The sequence below is a fragment of the Heterocephalus glaber genome, unplaced genomic scaffold (genome assembly GCF_053883595.1).
Source record: "Heterocephalus glaber isolate CG9 unplaced genomic scaffold, H.glaber_assembly_v1.0 deba00000621, whole genome shotgun sequence".
Classification (NCBI taxonomy): Eukaryota; Metazoa; Chordata; class Mammalia; order Rodentia; family Bathyergidae; genus Heterocephalus; species Heterocephalus glaber.
In genome coordinates, this window is record NW_028258153.1 from 33848987 (window position 1) to 33869286 (window position 20300).

General features: G+C 45.8%; 1 protein-coding gene across 2 annotated transcripts in view; it reads left to right on the forward strand.

The window, feature by feature from the left end:
- The window catches only part of Phf2 (PHD finger protein 2), a 99341-nt gene that overhangs the window by 38673 nt on the left and 40368 nt on the right, over window positions 1-20300 (forward strand). For both annotated transcript variants that reach the window (XM_087205945.1, XM_087205946.1), the window contains exons 2-3: window positions 13337-13422; window positions 17062-17176. In XM_087205945.1, coding sequence (XP_087062071.1) covers window positions 13337-13422; window positions 17062-17176 — 201 coding nt within the window. The remainder of the gene's footprint in view (window positions 1-13336; window positions 13423-17061; window positions 17177-20300) is intronic.

The window sequence follows — 20300 nt, forward strand, 5'->3', positions numbered from 1 at the left end:
TGGCCACCCATAGAGTTAAGTGTGGAAGAGTGCAAAAGGGCTGTCTATGCACTAGAGATCCAAAGGATCCAGTTGAAGGCCTGGAGCTCACTGTACTGTCCCATGTGAGTCTGTATCAGGAGGCTGAAGGTCTGCACTGGAAGGCTGAGGGGTCTTCTGGAAGCTGAAGAGTCTGCACTGAAAGCCAGGAGATGACGTCAAAGCTGAAGGCAAAGACTGGAGCTCCTCTGAAGAAACAGAAGCCAGCCCTCCTTTTTTGCTTCCCTTTTATACCATTTAGGCAGCAAGCCCGTTGGTTGATATCACTCACACCCAGTAAATCCTAGCTAATCTTCAGTAAATCCCTTCAGCTACACTCAGAACTATGCTGAGCCAATTTAGTTGGATGTTTCTCACTCAAATTGATGTAGTTGTTAACTATCATACCTGGTTACTGACCTTAGCTGGCTGGAAATACACGTTGTTCCCAATTTTTGTTCTTTTAAATAATTGTGGGAAGAACTATCTCTTGCAAGTGAATCTTTGTGTGCTTATCTACTTTTTGCCTTAGAATAGGGTGTAATGTGGAATTATTGGGCTGAAGGGTATAAATCTTCTAACCTCTTGCCACATATGGGTGGGGTTAGGAGGCTTCTTCCCAACGTAGTCCCCTGACCAGAAGGCTGAGGGTGCCTGGTACTGCAGCCCCACCTGCATCATGAGTTAGTATTATTAGAGATGAACTTGGCCAGGAAGCCATGTCTATAATGGTTGCTGTCTTGGGTGTGTGGCAGCCACTGACTGAGCTGCTCTCATGTGCCTTGAACCCCACTCTGGGTGCTGCAGAGGCCCCACAGGTCAGGCAAGGGCTTTACCTGTCCACTTCTTCTGGATTAAGAAAGGTCACTTCTTTTTTAATTTTTCATTTTATCTGAGACTCACTCTTCCTATAATTAAAAGAAAAGTCAAAACAATGTTATAGATATTGTAGTTTACAATAAATTAGTGTTCTAAACATTAGAAAAATCCATGAATGCAATCCATTTGTACTATTCACAAGCTAATTCCAGGCTTGATTCAAAAATGCTCTGGAGTGTGACATGTGAGGGGTTGCCCAGGCTGGGTGCTGGGTCGGGATCTGGTCATCCCTCTCTGGGCTTCTGTGCATGCATGAAGCCCAGGGAGCTTGTGTCTTGTGGTCCAGGGAGGCCATGGCTTCACAACAGGCTGTCACTGCATGATGTTATGCCTGGACATGCTTGGGGCTGGGATTCCTAGTCAGCCCCAGAAAGCCCCAGCACCATCTGCAGAACAGGGGTTCCTGTGGGACAATCTTGTAAAAGTCACTTCCTTCCTGGTGCTTCTCTAGCCTGTCCTGTCATGGTAGTCTTAGACAACCAGACCTGTGCCAGGTGGCAGGACTGGGTTTTCATACAGGGAGGGGGCACAGGCTTCCTGTGAAGCAGACATGCAGTTTGTGGTCCTTGCGGGTCACTAATTCAGTCCTTTTCAATCCTGTCGCATTTCAATTTCCTTTTTCTTGCCCATTTTCTTTTGTGTCTCACCCTCACCCTCACCCTCACCCTCATCTACCTCTGCATTTTGGAAATATTTTTTCCTAGTGAGTGGCCTTTGGCCATAAATACTCTTTAACCTTCTGTGGAGCTGACTCTGTTCAGGGATACTAGGGTCAGAGTTGGCTCTCATGGAACCAGTCAGCCTCACTGCTAAGGGAAATGACATACCTGCTCCTGTCACCTGAGCTTCCAGGCTCCTCCACCCCTCTTCTCACTCCTGCCCTCAGGGACAAGGTGCATATGGTGGATTGCATCACACATATGTGACATGTAAGTGGTACATACCCACTTGCACACATTCACACTTGCACACAGACCTGGACACACTTACAAATGTCCATATATACATGCACACGCAGACGGAAAGATGGGCACAGAGTCACACAGTACACACGTAAGTATTCATGCACATAGACACCAACATACAAGACATACATATATATACAAATTCACACACACATGCATGACACATACTCATTTTGTCTTGGGTTTTCCATCAAAAGGAATTGTAACATATTCTCCTTAATATATGAGGATATCTTTCCATATCAGTATGAAAAATCTCTTTCATTCTTTTTATTGGAACATTAGTTTAACAGTGTTGTCACACAGAGCACTATGCACTCCAATGCTTATGTTTGCATCTGTGTGTATTTGTGTGTGCATGTGTGTGTTTTTATGTGTACACATTGTGTATGTACGTGTGTCTGTGAGTGGTACACACCCCTGTGTCTGTTAAGCCACATCCTGATTCTGATGCACAGGTGCCTGTTCACATCCATATGGGTCTTAAAGTTCCTTTGTAGCAGCACATTGGGAACTGTTGTTGGGGGTCTGCATAACTGGCCTGCCTATGCCCCTAATCAACCATCCCATGACTCTTTCCCTGCTCAGCACCTCAGTGACTTTCCCCCATGTTTTGTTGGTTGCCGGGCAGCTGGATTTTGTTTTTTCTTTATAGCCATGAGGCCCAAGTTCTTGTCCCTGGCCCCTCAGCTGTCACAGACACAGAGACTTCTACTCATCCATTGCCCAGCCCGTGGCCTCTCCACAGGTGGGACATAGTTCCATGGCCTGTAGCTTGGTGCAGACATCTCTTCCATTTGAGCCTGTCTCCTGGGGACCCAGTATCTCAGATTCTCAGTGGCCAGGATGAAAGGCAGGCTCAGCCTTCTCTGCCCTGCGGCTGCATGTTCTCTCCACTGGCCTCATGACCTCTGTCACCAAGGCACAGCCTGGTCATTTCTGCTGTCCACAGGTCAGAGTTGTGGAAATGGCAGAGGCCAGCAGGAGGTGGGGGATCCCAGTAGGACTAGTATGTAAGTGGCCTTGGTGGCCTGTGCTCTAAACCTATTTGCCATCCCTGGACTCTGCTCTGCTGCTCTTATGCTGAGCTGAAAAAGGAAAAATGGCTTCAGTTGTCTGGCTGATGTTATCTTTGCAGAGGTCTCCATAGTGGCAGTGTGGTTCTGTTTTAGAACTGATGTCCTGGCTGGCACTTGTGCTTTCCTGGGCTCTGAGTTTTACCAGACCCAAGTCCAGCTGCTCACTGTTCAATGCCAATACTTGGGAAATGAGAGTTGGTGGGAAGGAAATCAGTGTCATTTAAAGACCAGCATCCAGAAAAAAATGGGAGAGGGGATTACCTCAGAGCCCCATCTTAGGGAACTTAGAGGTACACAAGGCTTTTATAGAGAGGAAAAAAAAAAGGCAGAAAACAGTGGGCAGGAAGGCTGCAAGCTGAGTAGGATCTTTGTCATCCAGGGCCTGTGTCTCCTTTTCTTCCTCTGGTGGAACATTACAATCAACCTTGACCTTCGGGAACTGGTTACAATCATATTAGTTTTCTGCAAGTTAAACATCACAGCAGTTTACATGCCTTTTGTTAGTTGTATAGGATTAAAGAATTAGAAGAGGTGTAACACATTGTGATGTTATCTGAAGGTCACCAGATGTTGGGGGGGGGGTTTCTATAAATCTAAAGAAAGATTAACAGTTAGCATCTTAATCATTTAGATGTGGCCTTTCTTTAGGATTTAGAATGCTGGGCAAAGGAAGGGGAAGTAAAGTAACTATGCCAAGGACAACTCCCAGTGGAGCAACAATCACTGCTATGTGAGGCCACTAGTGAGGTCTCTGCGTGGGGGCTTTCTGGGGCCAGGCACTGCCTCTCCCAGTTCCTTGCCTTCTCTGCTCCAGGTTATTGGAAGAGCAAATCCCTTGAGGAATTGGAGAGGATTGGACCATTGCTAGGTCCCACTGTCTCAGCTCCTCCCCAGGAAGGGCTTATTAGCTGCGGTGGCATGTTGTAGGGGGACCAGGCACAGTCAAGATCCCCACTGCAGAACCCAGGTGGATAAATGGGCCTGGCAGGGTGAGCCATCCACATCCTGTGAGGCCCTTTTGCGGGGGGTGTGTGTGTGTCACACTTCTGAGCTGGCATATCTCCATTGGATGGGGATGTGGGTACATTAGGAATTAGCTGAATCTAACTGCTTAAATGCCAGGTGATCCTCAAGGAGAGTCCTACAGAGGACACAGTAGACAAGGTCCATGATGCGTGGGCTGTAAGCGCATACAAGTTTGAAATGTTCAAACTGATATTCCTTATCCGTTGCCCACTTCACACCATTGAAGCCAGGTAGGGTTGAATTTATGTTAATGAGAATGGAATGCTTCTTTTCATCTTTAAAACAATGGAATCATCACACTAGAGTGTCACTCTCTCCTGTCACTCATTGGGTAGTATTAACTCACACCAGGGGTGTAGGGACCATGCAGCCACAAAGCTCCAAAAGCTCCTTTAGAGTATTAATGTCATTTGTTTCTGGCTTGAGACAAATGTTTCCCACTTTTCTGTAGCTATTGTTCTCTTGTTATTGCTTTTAATATTTCAAATACAGTGGACCTTGACTTATGAACTCAATTTGTTCAAGAGGGCTGGTTGTAACTCAAGTTGGTTGTAAATCAAGACTATTTTTCCCATAAGAAATAATGGAAATACCATAATGTTTTCCGAACCTCTCAAAGCACCCCTTAACTAATCTTTTCATAGTAAAAAATTGTGTAATGTGTGTAATTTACCAGGAACACCAATAATTTTCCTAGTGTATTCACCAAAAAGTTATAAAATGTGCCTAGTTTGCCAGAAACAACAATTTCATACATACTCACCATTCAAGTTGACATCTTTGGTTTGCAGGAAAGGAGGATGAAATGGAAGGTGGTTATTGTTTGGAAGGAAAGTCCTCTTCCATAAGAACATCAGCCAGATGGCTCTCTGGTGTCCTTTGTTTCCATGGAAGAGTCTGTAGCCCACTAGGACCTGCTTCTGACTAACTAGGTCTTAACCTTTTCAGAACTAAAAACTGGTCTAAGGTTGTCTGTTTCTGACTTTTCTTTAACACTGTTCTGTAGTATCACATGACAGTGTCATTAAGCAAGTGAATGCAACCATTGGCTTTTCCTCTGTCTGGTTGAGTCTTATCTACAAATCTTGGTAGCTCTGTTCATTTTCTCAGGATTTCCTTTATCTCAGAAGAACTTTGCTGCACTGATCATTGATATCCTCTTCCTCTTCAGAAAGCTCCTCAGCTGCCATTCTCTGTTGCTCAGCCAGAAGTTGCTGAAGTTCCTCTGTAAACAATTCCTCTGAGTGTTCCTCCCCAAGTTCCTCAATATCACCATAGTCTACCTGCAAGCCTGTGAACTCTGCTATAGTGATGATTTCATCAGCCACAGGATCAGTTGAAGGCTCAGGTTCCTCTTCACAGCTTTCAAAATCTCTGTCCTGTATAATTTTAAGCCACACTTTCTTCCATGAAGATCCCAGTGTCCTTAGAGAGACATTGGCCCAGGATTTCTCACTTAACCCCACATAGGAAAGGACGTTGTAGTGTTCCTTCCAGAACTCTTTAAGGGTTAAATCTGTATCTGAGACTATCTGGAAGCACTCTAAGAACTGTCCCTTAGGGCCGGGAATTTAGCTCAGTGGTTCTGCCGCCTGCCTCGCAAGTGCAAGGACCCAAGTTCGATCCCTGGTACCAAAAAAAAAAAAAAAAAAAGAACAGTCCCTTGATGTCTAGCTTCTTAAAATTAGCCACAACCTGCTGGTCCATCGGCTGCAGCGGAGGTATTAGGTGAGAGGAACTCCACTGAGAGCCCTAGCAATTCTTCAGCCAATCTTTCCAAATCTTGTGGGTGAACAGGAGCATTGTGCATGATGAGGAGAGCCTTGAGTGGCTCTCTCAACCTTTGTCCTCTCGGTATTTCTTTTTATTTTTATTTTTGGTACCAGAGATCGAACTCAGGACCTTGTGCTTGCCAAGCAGGTGCAGCAACACTGAGTTACATTCCTGGCCCTGTCCTCTAGTTATTTCTTAACAGCCGGACAGAAAGCCTCCCTCTTCTGCTTAAGAGAAAGTACTCTTGTTACCCAAGCTTTTGTGTTAGATCTCCACATGATCCCGGGCCTACTCTTCATGACTTTATGTTTTCTGAACACTCTAGGGGTCTCAGGATGATAAACCAAGAGAGGCTTTATCTTGAGGTCACCATTCACATTGGGACATAGCAATCAGGTTAGCCTATCCTTCATAGGCTTCTGGCCTGGAATTTTCTTCTCTTCTTGGGTAATTTATGTTCTCTTGGGCATTTTCTTCCAGAAAACTCCAGTTTCATTACAGTTGAAAACTTGATGAGAGCAAAAGCCATTTCTCTTTGTCATCATTTCAAAATGGTATATGTAAATTTCAGCAGCCCTTTGATCAGCACTGGCTACTTCACCATGCCTAGTTACGCTATGAACCCCAGTTCTTGCTTTAAAACTGTGAAACCACCTCTTACTGGCATGAAATGTTTTACCATTATCACTTGTTGATGGATTATTCTTTACAAGGTCTGCATTTGTAGCCCTAGCTTTTTTACAAATTAGACTCAGGCTATAACCTGCCATCTGCCTTTTGTTCATCCACACTAATAATAGCCTTTCTACCTCTTCTAACACGAATAACACCTTTAGCAACACTAGCTTCCTTATACAAATATTTTCTCTGTAAGATTGTCAAGATGGTGGATTTTGACATCCTGTACATATTAGCGAGATCAGCCACAGGAATGTCACTCATATTTCTCCACAGTTTCCTTCTTTTCAGTTGTGGTTGCTTTCTTTACCTTCCCTTCCTTCCATAGCTTCTTTCTAGCTTTTTGGCACCATTTTGATACCAGTAGTTGTAGCTATTATATAAAGCACTGACTGAAATCATGTCCACAAACATGTACATCTGGGCTCAGACTGACAGGTACACTTACATATGCTTTTCTGGCATCACGAGTCTTTGTTTCCAACACACAAGTGGCCAGCATTTGGGTCGTAACTCAAGACTTTGGTTGTAAGTTAAAACAAATTCTGATTGTAACTCAAGTTGTTCGTATGTGAGGATGGTTGGAACTTGAGGTTCCACTGTAATTTCTTAGGTGCATTTGGAAAGCTTTAACTTTGGGACAATAAAATAAGATTAGTGTCAGCAAACAGCTTGGCTGTGAGGATGCTGGTGACCACGGTGTGACTGGACTCACACAGCGGGTCCCTGGGTCCTCAGGTGGCCCTGGGCATTACTTGCTGGCCCTCAGTTCCCATGCCTAGTTTGGGAACCTTGGTTTTCACCCTCAGGTGGCTCCTGTCAGGAGTAGTGGCCCAGGAACTAGGAGTTGGAACAGAGACTCAGGGCAGGGCCTGCAATAGGCCCACTGGGTCCCCTGGGTCTCTGCTTCCTTCAAGATGGTGGAGGAGCAGGCAGCCTCTGTGGCACCTCTGGGCCAGCCCCGTGGGTACCATGCCTGCGTCTGGGCCAGGCCACGTGTGACTCTCTCAGGGTGAGGTGGGACCAAGGCCCTCAGTTCTCTGAGTCTGTTAGAAGTAGAAGCAGAGGGACCTACCTGCTACAGCCTCTTCTCTCTGGGGCTGACTGCTCAAGGCAGCAAATGAATGGCTGACTAACTGAGGTAGCCATCCTGGCTGAGGTAAGGCTGCTCCCTTCACCTGTGCTTTTCAGTTCGGCACGAACAGGGGTGTGGGTGATGTGGAGAAAGGCAGCTGTGGAGTTGGCCTGTCTGACCTCCTGGGCAGCACCTTCTGCAGCTGGTGCTTACCTGAAGGATGTGGAGAATGTGGGGATCGGGCCCTGTGGCTTGCATGTCCCCGGCCTTTGTGCCGGGGGGCAGGGAACACTCACACCACTGGCTCTGTTGGGGATGATGCTGGCTGTCACATGGCTGTGGCCTTTGAGCCTCGAGCTTCAACTTCTTGTCTGTGAAGTGGGCTCATGCTGTGTGCTTTCTGGAGTCATGATAAAGTTTCAGGGAGCTGTGGGGCAAGCCAGGAGCAGCTGTGGTAGCTGCTGCCAGGACATCCTTCTCATAACTGGAGCTGTGGAGCCCAATTCTTTGATGGGGAGGTGAATTGTAACAGTGTGTTATTTCCCGGCCTTGTGGATTGGCCTGGGGCCTAAACTCTGTCTCGGCTTTTGGACCGGGTGGTTCCCTTTTCACCCTTGGAACCCCAGTTGGAAAACCCCTTTATCTCTTCCATGATGCAGCTGGGCCCTGGGCTGTTGAAAAAATGTTGCTTGCTCGGGCATCTGGGGGCTTTCCACAGACCAAAGCAATCCCAGCTCTAGGACTGGCAGGGTGCAGTGGGCTCTCCTGCTAGGGTGACTTACCACCGTGCAGAGTCGTTATAATGAAACAGGGCTGCCCTGGGCCTCCATGTCATCTGGTCCCACTTCTGTGACTTAGGGTGTGGCTGAGGCTCAGGTTTCTGCAGAGAGACTGAGATGCGAGCAGTGCCGTGGTCAGCTCACCCTGGATTACCACCTCTGGCTATCCGGCCCACCTGTCCGTTCTGTCCCTTGCTGCCCGTGTCAAGGACCGCCTCACGTGCGGTAGCTGTGGACCCCTGTTCTGATGATGGCTTTGGCCCTTTTTTTTCTTTACTGGGTAGATCCCCTTAGTGTAAAGTCCATGGAGGAAGAATGTGACACTTGGCAGTGCACTTTAAACTCTGTTTGGATGATTTGGACCATAATTTTAATCCATCAGTGTTTTTTCTGAGTTTTCTTTCCAATTTCTGTTTGTTTCTTTAAAAAGTCATTTTAAACCCTGAGAGCAGCCAAACATCCCTTTACATTCTGCTTTAAATGGCTTTGTTTCTTATGCTGGATTCTTTAAACAACCTGACTGTACTTCAGATTCTGTTCCGAGATAGAGGCAGCTTTGTGTTTTCAAAATGTTGCCAAGGTTTTTTTCTGTGCATCAAGGTCTGTTGCCCAGACTTCAGGACTGTGCAGAGCCACCTGTCTAGGACACAAGCCTCTGGTGTACGGGGAGAGTTTGTCTGCCGTATTGGACCCAAGTGGTAACTAGCTGTTTGTCTGTTTCATCTGCGTCTGTAAATGCCCTAGGGCAAGGGAAGAAGAACCAGGAGAGGATTTGTGCCTTGGTTTCCCTACTTTTATAAATAGGACTAATCACAGTAATCCTCAGCATGGGTGGGTTGTTGTAAAAACTGCATTCAGAGTTCTTGGCATGCTGCCTGTCTCGGAGTGAGTGCTCGGCTAAGGTTAGTGATGATGAAGATGTAATGATGTTGTAGATGATGGTGACTGTACCACTTTACATGTTCTCCATTGATGGACTTGTAAATAGGCTACAATTTTCCCCATCCTTGCAAATACTTATTTTCCTTTAAACAATGATAATCATCCCTAGTGAGTGTGAAGTGATATCTTGTTGTGGTTTTGATAACTAATAACTAAGAACATTGAATGTCATTGTTGGTTGTATATATATCTTTTTTGGAGAAATGTTTGTTTGAGTCACTTACCCTTTTAAAAATTGGATTGTGTCTTTTCATTGCTGAGCTGTAAGAGTTCTTTATATGTTCTGGATGCTAAACTCCTGTCAGATACATGGTTGAAAATATTTTCTCTCATCTTGTCAGTTACCTTTTTATTCTGTTGACAATGTTCTTTGATGCACAAAAGTTTTTAATTTTGATGAAATCCAGTTTACCTATTTTTTCTTATGTTGCTCATGCTTTTGTTGTCACATCTAGAAATCCACTGCCAAATCCAAAGTCGTGAGGATTTACTCCATTTTTATTCTAAAGGTTTTACAGTTGTAATTCTTATATTCAGTTATTTTTTGTATATGGTATAAGGTAGGCTTCCAGTTTTATTTTATTGCATGTGGCTGTCATTTGTTGAAGAGATGATTCTTTCCCCCAATTGGATGTTCTTACAACCTTTGTCAAAAATGAATTGGCTATTGATGTATGGATTTCTTTCTGGGTTCTCATTTCTATTCTGTTCATCTATATACCTAGCTCCATGGAAGTGCCAAACAGTTTTGATTACTATGGCTTTGTTGTCAGCTTTTAAATTGAGAAATGTCCTCTTAACTTTTTCTTTTTGAAGATTGTTTTGGCTACTTGGGTTTGTGAACAAAGGTGTTCAGATTTTGATAGGAATTACAACAAATCTGTAGTATTGCTATCTTAACACTACTGAATCTTCCAGTCTGTGAACATTGGATCCATTTTCATTTATTTCTGCTTTCTAAAATTTCTTTCAGTGGTATATAAGTCTTGTATATCTTAGGTAATGATTATTCCTTGGTATTTTTTTGATGTTCTTGTAATTGTATTCTTGATTTTACATATTGCCAGAAATAAAACTGGGTTTTTTTGTGTCTTAGTCACACATCTTACAACTTTTAAATTTGTTAGCTTTAGCAGGTTTTTGTGTATAGTGGATTCTTTAGGATATAAGATTATGTCATATGCAAATAAAAAATCATTTTATGTTTTTTGTTTTTGGTACTGAGGATCAAACTCAGAACCTTGTACTTGTGAGGCAGGCAGTGGCAAAATCATTTTACTTTTGGTTTTCCAATTTCTATGCCTTTTATTTCATTTTTTAACTCTGATTAGGACTTTGATGTCGAATAGAGTGACATGTTGTCTTATTCCTGAGAAAGTTGTCACCCTTCACCACTGTATATAATGTTAACTGTTGGTTTTTCATGTGAGATATTTACCGTGCTGAAGAAGTTTCCTCCTATTCCTAGTTTGTGGATTTTTTTTTAATCATAAGTGGCTATTGGATTTTATTAGATGTTTTTTCTGTATCAATTGAGATGCTCGCTTAGGGTTTACTTCTTTGTATTAATGTGGTGTGGCACCTCTTCAGAAGGAAGAGACTTGGGGAGGACAGAGAGCCAAGAACAGTGTGAGCCTGGGCTATCCCAGCCCGGGAGGAAGGGACAGGTGAGCCACACTTCTCCCATCTTTTCCCTCATGAGAGGAAAGGGAAGCCCAGCCTCCGCATCCTGGTCTCGGAGCAGGCCCAGGGCATGTCCTTTTTTGCAGACAGATGTGACCCCCAGGGGTTGAAGCATTAGTTATCTAGTGTGGAGCCAACCTGAATTCCTTTGATAAACACTTGATCTGGGGTGTAGTTCCTTCAATGTACTGCTAGATTTTGTTTGCTAATATTTTGTTGTGGATTTTGCAGCAGCATTCATGAGATTTTGGTCTGTAGTTTTCTTGTGTCTTTATCTAGCTTTGGAATAAAAATAATGCTGAGCTCATAAAATGAGTTGGAAAATGTTCCCTCTTCTTGCCAGAGAAGACTTCTAATGTTAGTATTAGTCTTTTTTTTTTTGGTACCGGGGATCGAACTCGGGTCCTTGCGCTTGGTTGAGCAGCAGGCGGTGAAACCACTGAGCTAAATCCCTGGCCTGTAGTATTAGTCTTTAAATGCTTGATGGACTTTACTAGTGGTGGTCATGGAGTTTTCTTTTAGGGAGTTTTTTGATGGCTGATTTTATCTCTTTAACAGTAGTTATTGATTTATTTAGATTTTCTATTTTTTTTAGGATTTTCTTGATAGAAAATCCTTTCTTTTGTATTCCTAGGGATTTGTCCATTTTGTCTAGGTTGTCTAACTTGTTGGTCTATAATTGTTCATAGTAATCTCCTATAATCCTTTTTTTATTTTCCTAGGGTTAATAGTAATGTCTTTACTTTCACTTCTGGTTGTAGTAATTTGAGTCTTTTTTCTTTTTTTCTTGGTCACTCTGGCTAAAGGCTTGTCAAAGAACCAACTTTTTTATTTTTGGTACCTGGGATTGAACTTGGGTCCTTGAGCTTGTGAGGCAGGCAGCAGAACCACTGAGCTAAATCCCCGGCCTCAGAACCAACTTTTAGATTGGATGATTCTGTCTGATGTTTCTAGATGCATTTATGTATATTTTATCTTCCTTCAATGGTTATATTTGAGAGACCTTCCTTTAGATGAGAAAACAAGCTCAGGGATGGCTTCTTTGTTATCAAATAAAGCTCGAGGGAGGACAGAAGTCAGGAAAGTGCCCTTTCCAGTGGTTCAGACATGGATGACCACAGGTGCAAGAGGAGGTGACTCTAGTTGCCTTGAGCTTCCCTCCCCAGAAGACGCATGCCCTATGTCTCTAGTCCAAGGAAGTCCTAATAGCCCCCTCCTGGCATTGCCTAGGTGACTGAGTGCCCTGAGACCTGGGCTGGGGAATGAGGCCCATGTCCTTGGCAAGTGCGGGAAAGGAGTTACAAGCTAAGGAATTACAAGTCTGTGCTCAACATCTGCACTGGTGAGTTGCCTGGGCAGTACTTGAACTTGTGATCCTCCTGGCTCCGCCTCCCAGAGCACTGGGATCATAGGTGTGCACCACTGTGCCCAGCAAGGACTTTGATTTTTCAGGGCTTTGTAGTACTTGCCCTAAATAAGAGCCATCTGCTCAGTGTACATCTGGTGGCTTCCAGGTAGCTTGTTCTCCTGGGCTGCCCTGGGGAAAAATGTCAATTTAAAAATTTCCTGGACAGTTTTATTTACATTCCTTTGCTCACTAGAAAGAAGTGTTGAAATGTTTTCCAATCCCTTGGCTGCTTTATTCTTGTGGGTGCCGCCTGTCCCTGTGCCCTGCCCTTGACCAGCTGGGTTTTCATTTATTGCACAGGCTGTGCTTCTGTCACTTTTAACCAAAACAGTAGAAGGCATCAGAATAGAGCTACACATTTCCATCTAACTGGGTTTGGTTCTCTGGAAGCCTGTTGATGTTTTAGGTCATGTTTTCGTATGCACTATCATCATATTCTCTAAGTGGCTGTTGGCCTGTGACCAGGCCAGCTTCTGCTTCTCTCCAGGGGTATCTGAGTGGGTTTGCAGGGGCCTGGAGGAACTCTAGGCAGGAAGGAGGGAAAAGGGAATGGTCTGATGTACCTGGGCTTCGCCCTGAGCCATCTGAAGCCAAGCTGGGAAGATGACCATGGTGTGGCTCACACAGGGTGTTGCAGGCTGATCCTCGGGATGCTCTAGGGGAAACAGTGAGGGTAGCCCAACTCTGATATCCCCCTTGTTTTCTCTGGGCCCTGGAGTGACAGGATGGAGATGGCCCTCACTAAGGCAGGCCTGCTGGATTTGTGGGCCATTCTGTGGGACCTGGTAATGGCATTTCCACCACTGTGTGTGGGGCTGGGATGTGGAGTCATATCCAGGAGGGCAGCTGTGCAGTCTCTCCCCTCCCTTCCCTTCCCTCATGCTCTCTTGGAAGGACCACTGTCCCTGCACAGCCCTACTCCATCTGTCCTCTGTCCCCAGACGGTGAGCAAGGACCCTCCCTTGGGCTTGGGGCATGGAATGCATCTGAGATTGAACCTGTGAGTAATGGTCTGTCTCCTCCTGTTTCAGCTGTGTTGGGGTGGAGGAGGAGGAGGCGCCAGACATCGACATTTACCACTGTCCAAACTGTGAAAAAACCCACGGGAAGTCCACCCGTAAGTACCACTGCCAACCGTATCACCTGCCTGGGCCGTGCTCGGACTGAAATGATCTTGGTAGTGCCAGATGGCATAAGCCTAGGGAACCCCTCCAGCCAGACTGCCTCCCCTTATGGCCTCACTGAGCCCCTCCTGATTGGCTCCTGCCATGCAAGGCAGCAATACAAAGACCCCTGAAGCCCTGGTCAGGGTGCATATAGCACTTCAGTGGCCAGATTGCTCTGAGTCAGGTTGTGAATTTGGAGACCCAAGTCAGTGGCAGTGAAGCGGATGTCCAGAGCCCCCAGCTCAACCTAGTCCTGCCCAGCTGGCCCTGCCACAGGTAAGCCCAGATCATCTCCATTTATGGGGGCTCTACCTACCCCTCGTGCAACAGCCCCCCTTATCCCACTTGCCGCCTCCTCAGGGAACCTGAGAGGGCCTAGCCTTTTCCAGACTGCTACTGTTTTTATGTCCTGGACCTCTTCCTCCCTTCCCACCTCTGGTTTTCCCTCATGGTGAAGCTGGGCCTGGGGACTCCCAAGGCTCAAGTTCAGCTCACCTGTGTAGATTCATCCAAGTAGGCTTTGAACCCCAAGGAGGGTGAGCTGGGGTGCAGCGGAGTGCAGGCCTGGTCTCCAAGGATTTGGGAGGCAGGTGGCCTGGAGACTGAACTGAAGCCACACATATGTGTGAGTGTGGCCTCTGGCCTCCTGCCTGGATTAGAGTTATGGGCGCTCACAAAGGCTGCAGGATGGATATGGCCCTGGCTGTTTGGCTGATCACACCCTGCATCCTGGGTCCTGGGCTGGCTGAGCTGAGGGTCGGTAGGGAGTATTGGGAAAGGATAAGCAGGACTATGCCTGGCTCTAGCCACAACCACTCAGTATCACCCCCTACAAGGGAGCCACAGGTACCATTCACAGGTGGGCTGAGTCCTGTGGAGACAGTGGGATGGAGGGAGGGTGCAGGCAATGGGAGGGAGCCCACAGCACCTGTTTTGTGGGCCAGGGCTGGGCGGAGTGGAGTCTTGGGAGCTGGTCTGACTCCTGGTGAGGCTGGTACTGAGTGGGGTGGGATCTCCCCGATCTGCAGATGTCACTGTACTCTCTTGGCCCCTTCAGGACCTGGCTTGCATCCATCACTATGGCAATGAGGAGGCTGCATGTTTCAGATTTGTCCCTTGCTCTCCAGCACATTTGCACCTGTTAAATGCTGCCAGATGTGTGGATAGGTGAAGATAGGACAGCTGGTGGCCCTTCCTGAGACTTCAAGGCCAAGGGTCTGCCTAAGGCCATTCCAGAAGTCCTAAATCATCTTCCTACCTCTGAGCAGGTAGCAGTTGGTGCAAGCATCAGGGCAACCTAATTGCCAATCCTGCTGACTGCTGCAAGGCAGAGTAAAGATAGGAAGGATTATTCTGGTGTTCCTGGACCCTGGGCTGCGCTATGAGGCCTGGGAGTGGGGCCAGGAGACCCCAGGAGGCATTCCCTGGTGTGTTGGATAGGACCTATGTGCTCACTCTTTTAGCAGGTGCTTGGGAGGGTGCGGGGGATGACGCTGCTTGATGTGGTGGTTCCCCCACAAGTGCTTGTGCTGTCACTTGAGAAGAGGTTCCATACTCATTGGGAAGAAAGAGCTGGAAACCCCAGAGCAGAGCCCTCTTGCAGTGTTCTGAGGGGTCCTTGCTTGGAGCCTTTTGTGTGAGTCTGGCTGAGTAGGGTGACAAGAGTATAGGACTGAGCAGGTTGTGCACATTGATGAGCACATAGTTTGATTTTTTCACCATCCTCAGGAATCCCCAGAAACACCGCTGACCCAGTGGTGACTGCATGCCTCCTGTGGGAAGTGTGTGTACCTTCCTCAGCCAGAACCTGCCCCTTGGCCTGGAGGGGTATGGGCAAAGGCCCATTGGTCACCTAGGAGCCCAGGTGCAAGAGCCTCCTTCTCATCTCCTACAGCCGGCCCCCTGGGAATGATGTGCATGTACATCTGTGTGTGTGTATGTGTGTGCATGTGTGTGTATGCTTGCATGTTCATATGTGTGCATGTGTGAATTTGTTCATTTGGGCTACTATAATAAAATACCACAGACTGGGTGGCTTACATAAGAAAATTTATTTCTCATCATTCTGGAGGTTGAGAAGCTCAAGATCAAGGTGCTGGCACATTTGGTGTCTGGTAAGGACCCCACAGCTGGTTCATAGTGGCACCTTCTTACTGTGTAGAGGGACAAGGGAGGCCCCTGGGGTCTCTTACCTGAGAGCTCTACCTGCATGGCTCGTCATCTTCTAAAGGCCCACCTCTTAGTATCATCACTTTGAGGACTGAGGATTTCAGGAGACGAATTTGGGGGGCAGGTCACAAGCATGCAGTCCATTGTGTGCGTGTGTGTGTGTGTGCGTGCGCACGCACACAGAACTGCTGTGTACATCCTGGGATTCAGACTTGTGGTGCTGCTGTTGAGGGATGTGTGCCTCATCAGACACAGAGGTGCTCAGTGCTGGCACTTCTTGCCAGAGTGTGTTCTTAGATCTATGATGAGCCTGCACTGTGATCAGCACCTATCTGAGACACCCCGGTTGGCTTTTGCATCAGCACCAGGCACCTTGGTGACAAGAAACCCCTCTTGTGGCCTGTACTGAGAGCCCTCTGGAGGGGCAAAGGCTGCCTCCCAGCTTCTTGCTCCTGTCTCCTGGACCTGGAGTGTGGCCTGCAATGACCTTGGCAAGGGTGGGGCCTGCCTGCAGCCACAGGCCTGGAACTGTAGGGCCCTCTCCCAAATTGCCCTCATGTGCCCTTCAACTGATTCTGGCCTGTGACCAGTGGGTCCCACAGGTTTACCTGATCAATGCAGATTTGGTGCAGGGACCCCAGGGCTCCTGGACAGAAGCTTGGCAAATGTTACCATGTGACAAAAACATAAGAGGGACAGGAAAGCATTACAGTTGCAGCACCTCTGAACTGTAGCTCTATCACAATATGAAGTTACCTAACTGATTGAACTTATTTTCCCATCCCTAAGATGATGATGATCATCATTCCCTTTATGGTTGAAATGAGACCCTGAGGCTTAGAGGATGACCAAGAACTTCAGTCCTGGGTCCACTTGGGGACACCCAGCCCATTTTTCACTGGCATGGTGGGGATGTGCACTGACCGGGAGGCGGGGAGAAGTCTGTTACCAGTGGTGGTGGCTGTCAGGCAGCGAAGGTCCTAGTGGGGAGATGACCAGTTCCTGATATGGAAGCCAGCAGGAGGTGTCATCTGACTACAGGGTGGTGGTCCTCTTGGCTGGGGACCTTCCAGGAGGTGCCTCTGGCCTCACTTGATGCCTGAATGAGGAGGTGTCCTGGGAGACCCTATCTTCTGGACCAGAAAGTGAAGGATGGTGTGAGGAGAGGAGGGAGAGTGGCTCTGTGTGTGTGTGTGTGTGTGTGTGTGTGTGTGTGTGTGTGTGTCTGTCTGTCTGTCTGGTGAGGTGAGGAGGTGCTAGAGTGGTGAGGTGAGGTCCTCAGGAGGTCTCCTGTTTTGCTGTGTTCCTTAGCTCCCTGGCTTCCTTCTCATCTGCCTTGTTGGTCCCCTTGTGGGGTGGTGGGTGTGAGGGCCGCAGAGGTGGGCTAGGACTGTGCTCCTCACCTCCTGTCTCCCCTGCAGTCAAGAAGAAGCGGACCTGGCACAAACACGGTCCAGGGCAGATGCCCGATGTGAAGCCTGTGCAGAATGGTAGCCAGCTCTTCATCAAGGAGTTACGGAGCCGGACCTTCCCCAGGTGGGCCCTGTGCGTGGGGTGTGGGTGGTGAGCCCTTCCCTGAGGCCTGCCTCCCCCCTCCACCTTGTACTGCTGGTCCATCTGTGTGTTGCTGGGAGGTGGAAGCGTCCCCACCTGCATCCCCAGAGCTCTGCAGGTTGCTTCCTGCTGCCCTTTGCCAGCACTTGGGCTGAGGGGCAGAGTGAGGACAGCGTTGGTGACTGCAGGGCTCCTCCTAGTAGAAGCACTCTTTTCCCACCTGGGCGTGTCCAGCCCTACCAAGTGCTCTTCTGCCACTCCAGGGGGTTCTCAGCTCTCCTTACAGACCTCCTGCTGCCCACACCGTGCCTGTGTGTGAGGCCAGGTTAGGAGGCTGAGGCAGGAAGTGGTCCTGGTGAGAAAGGACAATCACAAGAGGCTGCCCTGCACTGTGAGACGTTTTCTGTTTCTCTGACAAAGTCTTTTTTTCTCCTTCTCTTTGGAAGGATAATTTCACTGGACAGTGAATTTTGAGGTGGTAGGTTTTTCTTTTAGGACTTTAGATGTTTGTCCACTCTCATCTTGCCTGTGTGACTTCTGATGAGGAATTCAATGTCACTTTTGTCCTTGCTCCTCTATGCCTAGAGTATTTTCCTCTTCTGACTTCTTTCTGTTTTGCTTTTTTCCTGAGATGTAATTCACTTACGATAATTTCATCCATTTAAATTGCACAGGTCAGTGGTTTTTGGTATGTTCACAGGTGTGTACATATTCCCCAGCCAATTTTTAGAACATTTTATCACCCCAAAAGAAACTTCATAACCTTTATTATTCCTATCTTCTAGCCCCACACCCCACAGCTAAGCAACCACTAATCTCCTTTCTTGTCTATAGAGATTGCCTTATTGTGGGCATTTCATATAAAAAGAATTATAGAATGTGTGACTGGCTTCTTTTATTCAGCATAATGTTCAAAGCTCATCCACATTGTAGCATGGGTTAGTACTTCATTTCTTTTCATGGCTGAATAATATTCCACTGTTTGGCTAGACCACATTCACTGGGTGCCTTGAATTTCTGTTTATCAGGTGATGGGCATTTGGGTTGTTTCCACTTTTTGGCTACTATGAATTATTTGGTCTAAATTTCCCTGTGAAAGTTCTTGTTTGGTCATGTTTTCATTTTTAGAATTAGAACTGCTGAGTGGGATAATAACTCCGTGTTGAGTTATTTAGAGACCTGGCAGATTATTTTCTATCACTGCTGAACTGTTCTACATTCCTGCCAACAGTACATGAGGGTTCCAGGGTCTGCACGTTCTTCCTTTGACTCTGCCAGCCTAGTGGATGTAAAGTGGTATCTCATGGTATTTGGTATTGGTCTCATGACTAAAGATGTTGGGTATCTTTTCATGTACTCAGGTGTCTCTGTATATTTCCTTGGAGAAATGTCTTTTGAGATCCCTTATTTTAAATTTTATTTTCTTTTTATTATGGAGTTGTAAAAGTTCTTTATATATTTAGGTACAGGTCCTTTATCATATTGATTTTTTTTATTTTGTAAATTGTCTTTGTTCTTTCTTGATAGTATTCTTTGAAACAGAAAAGTCATTTCAATGCAGCCCAATTTATCTTTTTTTTTTTTTGTACCGAGGATCGAACTCAGGACCTTGTGCTTGAGAGGCAGACAGCAGCACCACTGAGCTAAATCCCCGGCATAAAGTTGATTTTTTTTCCAGAGAAATTCCTGAGATAAAGATCATTACTTTTTTTTTTTTGGTCCTGGGGATTGAATTAGGACCTTGTGCTTGAGAGGCAGGCGGCAGCACCACTAAGCTAAATCCCTAGCCAATTTATCTATTTTTGTTGGTGGTGCTTCTTGTGCTTGTTTGGTCATATTTATCCATGTTTTCTTTTCCTCTGCTCCCTCCCGCTCCTCTGATCTGTTGTCCACTTCCTTCCCCACCCCTGTTCTGTCCTCTTCTCTCCTCTCTCCCTCCTGTCCTTCCCCTCCCTCTCCCTCTGTCTTTCTCTGTGGTACTGGGAGTTGAACCCAGGGCCTTTGCACTGAGCTACATCCCCAACCCTTTTTTACTCTTACATTTTTTTTTTTTTGAGACAGGTTCTTACTAAGTTAATAAGTTGCCCTGGCTGGGCTTGAGCTTTTTATCCTGCCTCAGCCTCCCAGAGTGCTGGAATTACAGGTGTGCACCACCAGACCTGGCTTCCCTATGTTTTCTTTTAATAGTTCTGTAGTTGTATTATTTACAATTTGTTCTTTGATGCATTTAATTAATTTTTATATATAGTATGAGGTGAAGATCTAATTTCTTTTTTTTTTTTTGCGTGCACTATCCATTTGTCCTAGAACCATTTGTTGAAAAAGACCTTTTGCTCTTAAATGGCCTCGTGCCTTTTACAAGATGCACTGGCCATAGATGTACATGTTTATTTTTGTATAATCAATTCCATTCCACTGATCTATGCCTGTCCTTCTGCCAGTAGTGCACAGCCTTTATCAACATGGTTTTGTAGTAAGTTTTGAAATAAAAAGCATGAACCTTTCAACTTTGCTTTTTTTGTTATTGAGATTGTTTTGGTTATTCTGGGTTCCTTGCATGTCTGAATTAATTTTAAAATCATCTTATCAATTTCTACAAAGAAGTCAGCTGGAATTCTGAAAAGGATTTCCTTCACTCTGTACATCACTTTGGGAATTTTGCCATTTAATGATGTAAAGTATTCTGGCCCATGAACATGGGATGTTTTCCTGTTTATTTAGATCATTTAAGATTTTTCAACAATGGCTTGTAGTTTTCAGAGTTTAAGTTTTGCACTTCTTTGATTAAATTTATTTGTGTTTTATTCTTTTTGGTGCTTTTATAAATGAAAATGTTTTCTTTTGACATTGTTCATTGCTAGTATATAGAAATACACTGGAATTTTGTATAATGATCTTGTATCTTGCAACCATTCAGACTATTTTATTTCCTGAGTGAGGTGATTATTTTTTAATTGAAAACAAAATTACACAGTTGTGTTATTTGTAATCCAATCAGATTTTGTCACAGTTTAACCAAAGGGAAGTTTGAGTTTATTTTAATGCAGTTCTTTAAAACATACTTATTTTTTAAAAATTTATTTTTTATTGATACATTTGTGATATA